Source organism: Theobroma cacao, chromosome 4 (assembly GCF_000208745.1).
Source record: "Theobroma cacao cultivar B97-61/B2 chromosome 4, Criollo_cocoa_genome_V2, whole genome shotgun sequence".
In the NCBI taxonomy this organism is placed as follows: domain Eukaryota; kingdom Viridiplantae; phylum Streptophyta; class Magnoliopsida; order Malvales; family Malvaceae; genus Theobroma; species Theobroma cacao.
Genome location: NC_030853.1, coordinates 24,314,563 through 24,327,863, shown reverse-complemented (window position 1 = coordinate 24,327,863; position 13,301 = coordinate 24,314,563). Strand labels below are relative to the sequence as shown.

Sequence of the window (13,301 nt, the reverse complement as noted above, 5' to 3'; positions counted from 1 at the left end):
GGCATGCAGGACATTAGCAAGGAAATTTCGCTTCTTACAAATTGCAGTCAATAAAATGCTGCTTCCGCCCTAAATTATTCAAAACAAGCGGCTGCACTTGCATCTCTCTTGACATCACAGCAGATGTGATCATGATCCTTGGGTGATAATTTACCCAACAATAGATATCAGATATACAAAGTTCAAACCCATTACCATGCTGTGAGCCAACCCGCCAGACAATCTTTCTACATCCCCAATCCGCAGCCTCACCTGTCGGTAGACTCCGAAAAACACGCAACAAAGAAAAGGAAAGAAAAGTTTGGAAAAACTATATCGAAACAAAGAATTAAAATTGATATTTTAACTCTTTTCTAATGTATATGTCCCCCTATACAAGCCCTAAATCACCTCCTACAGTACCAGCTAAGAAACAAACTATCGAGTACAGAAACCAAAAGGAACCATGACGCTACTAAGCCTCTACATACAAGGAGGGAAGAGAATTTATTTCCAATGGTAAAAGGTGGGTCAACCTCATCCACAGTTATTTTCTCGTTCAGGTTTGAGGCAGGAGCACAGACTCGTCCCATGCACTGTTACGCAGAAACTAATCAGGAGACTTTGATGAGTCGGAGGCAGGATCATGATTGCATCATATGGGTTGAAGGAGGTAGGATGGTGCCAGCTAGCTCATCATTCACTTTCACCGGAAGTGGTGGCATCTGCTTCATTATATCTGGCATGTCATTCAAGCTGTAATAGAAGAATAGAAGAATTATATTAGTGAATGAAACGATATTCAAGTTACAAAAATCCTCAAGCTAAACCAAGAAATGAGCATCCAAAAGCATTATTGGTTATACAAAAATTAGTTAGCATCTTCAAAATCGCATACTCACTTAGCAGGAATTTAATCCATTAGCAAATTTGTAATTGATAAAAAAATGAAATATTACTATTATGAAATAATAACTACCAGACGATATACTGTTGTACCCCGAAGAGAGAGAGCAAGAGAGAATACACAATTTAAGTTATTTTACGAATAACAATCTGGGTTCAGTAAAAACAAAGATGATTTTGAATGGCACTGATAACAGGATTGTTGCAAATATAAAATTATCTCAGATTTGAGAAATGGCCATGACCAAGCAAAACCCCAAAGAGAAGTTTCCACACATCTCAATAAACTGCATTATCTTATCATTAAATAAAGTCAGGTGATTTAATCTTTTCTAAAATCTGGCCTTCCCATATGAGAGGAAACCAAAATAACAGACATGTAACAAACGTATGCATAAATACAAAGGGCACCAGCTGAACTTTTAAGTCCTTTCTATCAGCCACCCGTGTTTCCTAAATTTTACCTTCCAATGCTAAAGATTATAAGGGTGCCTAAATATACTAACTTCAGCACAAACTTGGATTGTCGAATGGGATGGCTTTTGGTTTGGAGTGAATGAAGCATTAATAGAAAGATAAACCAATTGCTAATGGAACTTCTCCAAAAACATTGATAATAAATTTTCCCCCATCCAACAGCGAGCAGAATATAAAAGAAACAACACAATCCATACGACTAAAACCTGGATGAAAACAACAGATACACATTCCTAGAGGCAGATACTAACTAATGTTTATGCCCAGCAAGACGGTTCAACTGTCATTAACAATATTTAGCACACGTAAAACAGAAGCAGACCTGCATATTATCCAATTGTATAACAGTAAGGTGAACCAAAGAGATGAGAAAAACATTAATTTGTAGTTCTGTCTAATCCAGTGAAACCCAGAGACACTCACAAATACACAAAACACTGCAAAAATTTTTTCAAATAAATTATAAATGCATGAAGATAAACTTGCATTCCAAGCCTACCATGCACCTACAGGTGCCAAACACTCACGCATATACATCCTTGCAGTTGAGAAAACAATGTATTAAATAATCAAATTATCATGTCAAGAAAGACAGTTTGCAACAGTGCGTAAGCTGGAACATTGTTTAAATAGCTCAATTTTTTTATAAAAAAGAACTCAACTTTCAATCACTATATATCTATAATATGTACAAAAGTACAGATGTCGAAAATATTTTGCATTGATGAAAACTTTTACTCATTATATTTTTAAATTGCTATTTTAAATATTTTTTATTATCCTAATTACGTCAAGTGACTATCATTAAAAATAATTTTTGCTATAGATATTAAAAAAATTTATCCAATTTGCAAATAAAAAGTCTAATTCTTTTGAAAGACTTTCATTAAAAAAATACTTTTCTTAATGTAATAGTATTAATTTGTAAATAAGAATTTGATTTTAATGACTTTCATTAAAAAAAAGTTTTTCTTTTTTTTAAAGAGTAAAAAAAATGTTTTTCTTAATCTAATAGTATTGAATCATCTATAAATTAATATTACAAAATTTTAATTATTTCTACAATTTTATATTTTATAATTATCTGTATCTTATATATAATTGTTACTAAAACAAGTGAACAAACAAGTATTCACACCCAATGCATGTGACAATAGATTCTAGTATCATAGAAAGGGAAATTCAGCAAAAACTGGAACTTACTCATTCATGATTTTGAAAATGTTGTCACGAGTTTGGCAGAGGAGACCAACATTTTCCTGTATCTGAAAAATGATAAAGAAGACAAATTCTGTTAGAGAACCACCAAAACTGAAGCAAACAAATAGCACATCAGAATGTTTGGTTAATCCACATGAACAGCTAGAAATGCTATTTACTGGTATGACAGTCATAATTGATGTCACTTTTACATGTTCTTTATTGCAGCTCCACTCTGAAGAATGCTAACTCTAAAAAATTACATGTTGGATTTACAGGGAATGGCTGTGAAAAATGTATAGCTGGGCTGATACTGACCCTTTGTTTTTGTGTCTTTTTCGCTATGGCCTCTTGTCCTTTGAGGCTCTCTGGGTTTTTAACTTAGGTGATTAGGGGATGATGAGTGCTGAAATATATATAGGGGAAGTGTTATGATTTTTGAATAGATTTTGGTATGTTGTACTTGAGTGAAAGTGTAACAGGACAAAATCTGCTGTTCCTTTCAGAGGTGGAACAATTGTTCCCTCTGTTTTTAAGGAATTCATGAACTTTCAAAAGAAAAAAATTCACAGCTGATACTAAATGAAGAGACTCTCTAAATATTTAAAAGCATAGGTAAGGGTATACAGAAATCTAAATCCACAGACATGCTATACTTATTCCTTTAATCTTTGAACAAAATCAATACCATCATGATGTTAATATCAAAACAAATAATTTTCTGTAGCTTTATAACAAGCATACAAAATGCCCAAACAAACTAATTCTAATCTGAACTCAGAATGATGCAACCGCTTTCACCTGTAGAGTAACAAATGCTTTTATTTATTAATACATTTGAAGCATACACTACTTCTCTTGGACGGATAGAAATAAAGCACTCCTTTAAATTTCATCCAACCTTGTAAAATTTAGACATAATGAGAAATCCCTTTAATAATTCCTTGGTTTACCAGTTATCGAATCAACTAATGGACATGAAGACTGGACCTGGTTGTATCCAACCGTATAGTTTTTGTGCTCACACTACTTCCTGAGTGCTTTCACATGCAGGCATGAGTATGTATTAGAGAAAGAGGAATTTGGCACCAGGGTAGATGATTTCATAAAGTCAATGTGCTTGCTAAAATACCTTACACCAGACTTAAAAGAAGTGAGAAATCAAGATGTTCAAAAGACAGGGTTAAGGGACCCAAATCTGATACTAGTCCTTGCACATTGAAAACTGGAATGCAAACTAAATAAACAGAAGAATAAAGTAAAATTGATCTATTCAGAACATGGGTACTTCACCTGGAAAGCTGCAAGATTTGCAGATATTTGATTGAAGGCTTGGGCATTCCGCTCCAGAAGTTCTCCTGTTGCACCACCAATGGCTGTCAAACAGCATAATGCAGCTTTCAATTAAATTTCCAATAACAACATAAACAGCATAAAAGTTTTCATGCTCAGCAAATTTCAGACACTATAAATCTAAATTCAGGCTTCATTTGCAGAAGAACAAAAACAGAAAAGACATTTGCTAGGCTACCTTGGTTGGTGCTTTTACTATTTGCTTTTTGCTTTTAGAACCAAAAAAGCAGCAAGCCCATTTAAATATAAAAGCAAAATTCTTTTTCAAAGATCATGCACAAAATGTATAATTCTTTTAAATGACAAAATGCATTATTTTACTTTTGTATGGACTAATTATGCAGTAATTTATGTTACATTTTAATTATTTTCCCATTTCGAATAAATTATGATATTGCTTTTTACCTTTTACTTTTCTTTACAGTAATTTTTCAAAAGCAAGTAGCAAAAACGCCAACCAAATGGAGTATTGCAGCTACTTTATAATTCTTTCTGTAATATTATTAGGCATGTCTGGGACCCTTTTTCTGTCACCCGCATTCTGCAAAGAATTGAGAAAAACATGCCTGCGCTAAAACTATCCATGGTAAGAACAGAAAAATTTCATCTCACTTTTCTCCCTTTCTTTTCTTTACTTGAAATTGTTTGTTTATAAAGCAGATAACTAGACATAAAAAGGGAACCAACCAAGTCATGCCAAAAAAAATGTAGGCTAAAAAAAGAGAAAAAAAAACTGCTTCAACACCTACTGTTGAATTACTTCAAAAGTCTAACCATTTTTTTTCAACCAAATATTATAACCTCTTTGACAAACAGCTCAAGCAACCAATCTTCGATGCCAGTTATAAGAGGTGTGAACAAATATAGCATATAAGAAAACACCAAAAACCCAATGCAACTGGTGAGGTAATAAAACATAATAGACTAAGACTCTGTTTCTCTGCCTCAAGATGATGTACATAAAACTTCTTTTATATTATACCAAATATATCTTGATAAAACAGAAAACAACTGATTTCAGAAAATTTAATTAAAAAATGCAGACTAAAAGATAGTATTTTTAAGGAAATTAAACTTGCATATAAGAAGCAACAAAGCACATCGCTAAACCTTGAGTTATTAGAAGTAAAAATCTTCAAAGATAAAATCCAACCTTTGTACGGAATACCATCATCATAGTCCATAGGAATCATTGGGGGTGCATATGGAGGAACATTAGGTCGAGCTGCAAAATGAGCAGGCTTTGTCGAAGGATCAGCAACTCTTTCCTGATAATCACAAGCAAAATATATTCCTAAGTATCTATGATTCCAAGGAATGGTTTAAAATATAAATATGCCCTATTTCTCATCATATTAAAAAAATATTATCACAAATAGGTAACTTTGAAAGAAAATTTTTCTTATTAAATCTAATATATTCCAAAGTCTAAAAATCAGTTGAAGTAGAGAACTACTGATCAGCAGACAAAAGACTGCTCCAATAAAACAAAGGCCTCAAAGAAAAGATGATGGAAAAGACATTGATATACTAATTCACACATAACGTGATTTGAGCATATATGATAACAAACACGCCACATGAACTTAAGGTCATCCATCAAACTCCACCAAAGAAATAGCTGCTTAGGAGCAGGTACTAGTTAAATCTCCATCTAACATCTCTACCAAGAAAAATATAAAATACTATGCTAAACTCAATAACTTTCCTATGGTCAATGAGCTTCGGTCCACTACCTTAATGTATAAGAGAGTTTTCCACAGTGAAAGGAAACAGTCATTTGCATCTCCTCAAGTGTGCCCATGTGAAAGAGGAGATAGACAGATAGATAAATAGAAAATGACTGCATGTGAGTGTCATAGAGAGAGAGAGACTTGCTTTTTAGCTGATGCCTAATTTTATGCATTCTTAGAAATAACCAACTAAGCAGGGTCAAGGAACAAATAAAACACAAATTGCTAAAGTTACTACAGCAATGCACACAGAAAAGAGAGAATCAGTAAACCATACCTTTTTGTCTTTACTTTTCCTGGCCAAATTGTGTTCTTCCTTCCTTCTCTTGCTATTTTCCTTTTTCTGCATAAAGCATAAACCAGATCATGCTCATATCAAAAAAAAAAAAAACAAAATAATATCTGCATGAACAAAATTTGTCTTGGAAAACACAGAATAAATATCCTTTTGACCAAGCAGAAATGCTAAATCATCAGAAATCAAATAAAGAAATGATACCAAAAATATGAATTGCAATCCAATGTTTACAGCCTTTCTTATTTGAGTAGTAGCATGCTTAAAGCCACTTGTGATATATGTTCTAAATATGGTTATATATATGAGTCTATTCATTCTACAATTCAATTAAACAATAACCGATGGGTTTAAATAAAGACATATGAGAACAGTAAGGCTTACAGTCATCCATCTGCAACGCAAAGCCACATCTCGGACTGTCTTATTTTGCAACTGCATAGCTATCTTTGCGTAACGAATTATGCTCGATTCTGATGCAAATCTGCAAGGAGATACCAACATCACATCAAAACTTAAACACCTCTGTGAAAAATCAAAATTGATGAAGTCAATACAAGGCAAACACAAAAACTTCAATTCATTAAAACTTGAAAATGAAGTTACTGGGTTAATTGGCATAAAAAACAAAAAGAAAAATAAAAGACCAATCAAATAACAAAAATAAAATAATGTGCTGGAAAAAAATAGCATGTTCCATCTACTAGAGGATTCATTTGGTAATTAGTTAATCAACCAAAAACAAAAAGAAAAAAAAAGAATGGAGGGGAGGGAGAGAATTATTCCTCTCTATCTGCTTACTCCCCGCAAAAAGCTTCGATATGCAATCTTACCAGTAGTACCTCCTGCCAATGGTTGTTTGAAAGACTAGGTCAAATTAGTTTATATATGTATATATATATATAATACAAATTGTTTATATATGTATATATATATACTATATAGAGATNTATATGTATATATAATATATATATACAAATTAGTTTATATTATGTATATATATATATATTACATATAAATATAACTATGCACTTAATAATTAATAAGGATCCCATAATTAACCACAGATAAGGATCATAATCAACTTTTTCATGGCAAAGAACAGAACAGAAAAGGAAAAAGATTAGATTATAATGGATTCAGATTGTAAAATCAATATTGGATTATAATGAATTCAGATTGTAAAATCAATCATATCTAAATATATTAAATCACTCACCGATTTTTCGTCTATTATTGGTTTAAAGAAATCCAACCAGATATTCTATTTCTAACAAATCCTAGACAACTTACAATCAGGGAAATGATTGAGACTCTAGATATGAAACAGATGAAATTATAAGAAAATAGTTAAAAATAAATAAATAAGGAACCCATTTTCAATTTTCCACATCAAATATCAGAGTTTTATAATGCAACAAAAGGTAGGAGGAGAGAAGCAAATCTGTGCAGTCCTCTCCTCAACACGTGCGACAAACTCCATGGATTTTTGCAACCTACTTAATGACAGATATTCAGCAGTTGTCCCAATGCATGTTAGTGAAATATTTGAAGACGCATCTTGGTCAAATGTGTCAGAAAATAAATTTATTTGATAATTATTGTCCAGGTGAAGACAAGAATGCACAGACAAGCGTTTTCATTACCTTCTTAATTACTCTAGATTTCAACACGGAGCAAGCATGTACGTGGGTTACAAACTTTCATTTGCAGAGAGAAATGCAACTTTAGGTCATCTTAATGCCTTCAAAAGGAGGGGACACTTTCATTAAAAAAAGAAAAAAAGGAGTAAATGAAAAATTTTAAAAACATAGCAATATTATTTTAGCAGCTCCTAATGTGGCTGTATCACCCCAGCTACTTGATAGTCCATGAAAATTATTAATTCAAAATGACAAAAGGGGGCTACTATTACCACTAGCTATAGAACGGAATTCATCAATTCAGAAAGCATTTGGGTCATAGTTTGACAATATAGCAGTAACAAGAAATACAGGTAGTTTAGACCCTCCAGCCAGATGATATCCCATCAAGTGTGGTCATTTAAGCAATAAATGTTTTTTTTTTTTTTTTTGCAGAAACAAGGTCCAGAATTTGCCACCAATATAATTGATTGAAGGTTTCACCCTGTGTTCCAAGCTTCCAAATGCACCTGAATATGCATTTTTTTAATATATCTTTTCTTCTCGTCTTATTATATGAGATATGAAGCCATAGCCCACCAACTCCCACCCTACCCTTCTATAATACAAGGCCCAAGAGCATTGCCCACTACCTCCTTACTCATATCTCAACAAATCTCTTCTTCTTTTTATACATTCATAAACTGCTCTTCTTGCTCGTTCTTGTTCACCTCATCATCTTTCACATTATAAAGAAACATTGAGTTTAAAATTACAAGAAACGTTTTTTAGATGATTTCTTCATTTTCTCTTCTTTATGTTTTAGATGAATCTAAAATTTTGTCTCATCTAAGTTGACATTGTTTAAGTTAGCAAAATTAGTCAATAAGTTGACTAATTGTTCTCTTATCATTGTGGTTTTCAGGAAGGAATAAATTTCCCTCCGTTCAGCTGATTTATTGATCTAGGCTTGAGTCCTTTTTTCTCCAATGTCAATTTGAACAGACCAAAAGATTATGATACCATTTATCTAATCTTGTCAAGGACAAAAGTTTTGGAAAAAAACAAAAAAGAAACCTTGCTAAATAAAATTATTATTTTCTTTCTCAATAGAGGGATCTCCATATTGATAAGTCATAATTCATTTCAGTATGACACATGGAACTTCCATGGCACCAGCCAGCTAAGAAAGCATGTGCTACTATAGAAGTTAGCACAATTTGTGGCCAAAATTGAGATAAGATAACGAAACCAAACAGCATGTGCTATCCATTATAACTTTGGTGCACCATACATTTCAAATTACTTAAGTTCCTTTGTTTATGTATTTCTTTTGACAAGAAAGAAAGTAAACACATTATAGTGCATCAAGCCATATGATATCTACAAATAAGGAGGAGGTTTACGCCAAAGAAAGGCCTTATCCACATAGCTCAACAAAGGCTAACAACAAAACTAAGAATGGAACAAATAGAACAACATATAATAAACTCTAGACACCTTAAAACCCACTATCACAAGCCTTTGTCTTTGTCTCTAGGATACCAGTGGCAATCATTAGTAAAACTATATATGATCACAAAATATTAATTTCTTTTTCTTTTTCTTTCCATCTCTTACAGATCTAAAGATGGGTGATCTCAATAGAGGCAAACAAGGTCAACTATGAGAAGGGCGTGTAAAGAAGATCAATGGGTATTTAAAGAGCAGGAGTGTGGATGTGACATAGGAAAAGATTGCAAAATCGTAGGGGAGCCAAACAAAAAGGAAAATGGAAGGAAACATAAGAAACAAAACAAATAAAAAGAAGGAGGCTGGCAAAAATTACAAGAGAAATTAACTTGATTTAATTGCAATATTCATATTAAACATTACAAAAGATTTTCCAAGATATTGTAGTAAACGTATCAGCCTAATTAATTGCAACACAAATTCCACAACTACAAAGAAAATTCCCCAATTTGAGATTCCAACCACAACTAAATTTAATCTTCCATTATGATAAAAAAAAATGAGTAAGAAATGAAAGTTTAAGGAATTACATTCTTATGGGCAGGTCAGATATAGATTGGAATTCAATGATTGAATATTATACAGAATCAAGACTTGGGAGGAAATAAGATGCTTGAGAGATGTCAGTCACTTGATTAGAAGTTCAGATACAAAGAAATATGTAAACAGTACGGTTTTAACTTAGTGATAAGCTTTTGGTTACCATTTGGAAAAATGTGGAAAGACCACACACAAAAATGTCATGTTTTAGATTATGAAACTTATGCATTCCGAGTTTAGAGGAGAGGTGATTCTTTAAGTTTTGATACGTTAACTGAGGTCAGAACTTATCCGAATGTTAGTGATGATTCAAACATTTGACTATATAGCAGTTTAATGTCTATGAGGTCAGTTATTTCAAGCACAACACTTCATTTTACCTTTGGTGCAAAAATACATAGTGTCTTGGCATGACAAAAGTTTATACTAACAAGCATAAGGTTTTCAAACAGCATTTAAAACACCTCATTCACAATCCAAATCATATCAGTACTCAAAATGCAACTATGATATGTAAATTGGGAATATCGATAACACCTCAAACCATAGAAGTGAAATTATATACCTGCGGAATACAAACAGATTTAGAACAAGCACTATTGATGCATTGCCCACTCCCAACAAAAAGAAGAAAAGATAAACGAAATTAAATAATGAGTTCATCAGCTCAAATGTCGAAAGAATTCAATTGGGTCATTAACAGCAGCATGGTTATAACAAAACAATAAATAATTAGGTAAAATATAATCAGTGACATTCAGAAAAACGACCTCTATCTCCATTAAAATTCTGAGAAGGATCAATGATGGTATATAATATGTTGTTCCCACGATTATTGGCTACTAAACATTTCTTCCCTTTTCTTTCCCTGCCATTTATAAACTCGAACACAGTAAGATGTAGACTATCTCCTTATGTATTGTTTCCAACCAGTTCCAAGGAACAATAAAGAAACCACAATTCAATCAAGAATCCAACAAGAAAATTCACATTCCTAGTATTTTAAAATTGAATTTAAAAATTCAAACTTGAAATTAAAGAGTCTCAAAATTCACAGAATAAAATTTCACCAAAAACCCAAAATTCTATACAATCATAAATAGGAAAAAAAAGACTCACTTTTTTAACCCTTCGTCGAGTATGGCTTGCTCCTCTAAGGTCCAATCCAAGGCAATACCGGGGTTATGCTTCATACCCGAACCCGAGCTGTCGGGTATGGTACTCCCGTTGCTCAAGTTTCCTCCATTGAAAGAAGACGACGCGTGATTCGCTTCTTGTTGATGGTTCCCCGGTGGGTTCGCCATCAGTGTAGCTTCAAAATTCACCTTTCCTTGGGGTATTACAGAATAAATAATGGAAACAAAAAAAAACCCAGAATTCCCAGAGGAAAACGTTGGTTCCTTCCCGCCAGCTGTTGAGTTCCCGCCAGAAAAAGGACAAGACTCAGATTAGAAATGGAGAGAATTCTCAAAGTTTTTGAAAATAAAAGAAAATTCAAAGAGATAAAAGAGTATGGCCTATTAGATTGAAGGGAGCTCTGATTCTAATTCTAATTCTAATTGGATTAAGAGAAAAGAGGAGAGAAAGAAGGAGAGGGCAAAACGCACCGGGAAAGAGACAGATAGGGAGGGAGATGTGTACGGAATTGGTACTAAAATCAAAAACTAACAATTTGGGGAATGGAAGGGTTTTGATTTGAAGTTTCAAGCTCGAACTACAATTCTTTCTTTACCATTTTTTTTTTCTTTTCTTTTTTATATTTTTATTTGTATTCATTTTTTATTAGCCGACTTTGCAGCTATATGATTTTTTAAATTACTATTTTACCCCAGCTAACGTAGTTTTTCAAATTACAAATACAGTATAAAAATTGAAAAAAATATGTAACTGTGTGTAGACAAAATTACAAACACATTTTGGGTGTTTTTTATATTAAAAATTGATAAATAAATTTTATTGGAAAGATAGTATATTGATCTCGTTTAAATTGTTTAACTTTCGCTATGTTGAAACATTTAAATTTCCTATATAAATTTTGTTGTGATTTTTTTACATGTTATAATCTACCCATTTAATTTTATCAATATATTAAATTTAATTATTAAATAAATTTTAAAGATAATTTTAAACTAAAAATTTAAAAAATTCACACTTTTGATTCGGAATTGGAATTTGGATTCTAAAATCCAAATACATTATTTGATAATAATTTTGAAAAAAACATATTTGGATTTAGGTGTCATTATATAAAAGATTTAAAAAGCATTTTAAGATTTCAAATCACTCTTTTTCGGATAGATATCTGTTAAATTCAATTCAATTATAACTCTCACTGTCACCTCCTCAATATTTAAAATCTTTGAAATTATGAGATATAAAACAAAGTATTTAAAATCCAAATTTGATTTTTTAACATAATTTAAAAAAAATTCTTATTCTGGAGTCTTGCCTTTTAAACAAAAAATAAACTCTGCATGATATTTTTTCACGGAATATTCTAAGATTTTTTATCAGATAAAACTTTATGTTTGACTTTTATTCAAAAAAAAGATATAGCTATATTAAATTTTAACTACTTTTTGTAAAAAGATAATAAAAACCTTCATCTTATAAATTTTTTATTTTTATTTGCTAATTAAAAAAAGATTTGAGCATTTTTTTATTTCTTTTAAAACTTTTATTTCACTTTCTCTCCTCACACAATTGTTTTTTTTTTAATTTTTGAGTCGCAGCATGTATATTAAGGTTAAAAAAAAACCATATTAATATAAAAGCCATTTAGGGAAGCATTAGCAAATTGATCAACATTTTGCTGATCCTAGTAGTGTAATTACCAGTGCTATCACAGAAGAAATACCTTTATTGATCAGCTATGGAGGCATAAATAGAATAGCTTAATATCCAAGTTCAAAAAAGTCTTAATATCACAGAAGAAATACCTTTATTGATCAACAATGAGAAGAAAATTGTTCCCAAGAGTTGCTATTTTGCATGCCTCCTAAGAATTTTCTTTGTGAGCATATTGAGGTAGTGCTCGTACATTCGTATTATCATCAAATTTGTACGGCTTTTTTTTACAAAAAAAAATATAACATTTAAGCAAGTTGTTTGTATTTTAGACAATGATTTGGGCTAAAATCTTAAAAGTTACAAGCTTCACATTGAGATAAACATTAAGTAGGTTCAGATTAACAACTTTTTTAAAAGTGTTTTCTTAAGCAGTAGATACAGACTGAAAATTAAGGATTATAAATAAAAAAACAAATTAATATACATGCAACTACCCAAAAATTAATTAAAAAAAAAGAGTGAGGAGAGAAAGTGAGATAAAAGTCATAAAAGAAATCTAAAAAACACTCAAAATTTTTCTTTAATTAAATAAAAGAATAAAAGAATTATAAAAAAAGGTTTTTGTTGTTTTTATAAAAAAAATTAATTGAACATTTAATAATATTAACTATTTTGGAAACAAAAGTAAATTACAAGATTTTATGTGAAAAAAATAACCTTAAAGTGTCATTTGAGAAAATGTCATATCATTAAAAATGTATATAGAATTTACCCCAAAGAAAAATAAAATTGAAACCCAACTCTATCATTATAAGTATAAATGACATCATATATTAGAATTTTCAATAACTTACTATGAAATGGTTTTTTTTTTTTTGTGCAATATGAGCATTC

General features: G+C 31.4%; 1 protein-coding gene across 4 annotated transcripts; it reads right to left on the bottom strand.

Annotated features, from left to right (window-relative positions):
• LOC18602424 lies at positions 312-11,387 on the bottom strand. Of its 4 annotated transcripts, XM_007033798.2 has the most exons (8): positions 11,225-11,387; positions 10,737-11,028; positions 6,328-6,427; positions 5,926-5,991; positions 5,069-5,183; positions 3,856-3,938; positions 2,566-2,627; positions 312-735 (listed from the first exon to the last, which is right to left on the bottom strand). In XM_007033798.2, the coding sequence occupies exons 2-8, from the start codon at positions 10,919-10,921 to the stop codon at positions 624-626; spliced, it is 723 nt and encodes a 240-aa protein (XP_007033860.2). In that variant the 5' UTR covers positions 10,922-11,028; positions 11,225-11,387; the 3' UTR covers positions 312-623. The 4 variants fall into 4 exon arrangements, with proteins under 4 accessions (XP_007033860.2, XP_017974956.1, XP_017974955.1 ...); XM_018119467.1 differs by having other exon boundaries at positions 3,856-3,920; positions 10,737-11,359; XM_018119466.1 differs by having other exon boundaries at positions 10,737-11,358.

Excerpts from the sequence above, each read along its gene's own strand:
- LOC18602424 (XM_007033798.2), bottom strand. The coding sequence starts at position 10,921 with ATGGCGAACCCACCGGGGAACCATCAACAAGAAGCGAATCACGCGTCG. Across the intron at positions 6,428-10,736 it reads CTCGACGAAGGGTTAAAAAA|ATTTGCATCAGAATCGAGCA; the intron begins GTGAGTCTTTTT and ends ATCTCCTTGCAG. Across the intron at positions 5,992-6,327 it reads TGCGTTGCAGATGGATGACT|AAAAAGGAAAATAGCAAGAG; the intron begins GTAAGCCTTACT and ends TGCTTTATGCAG.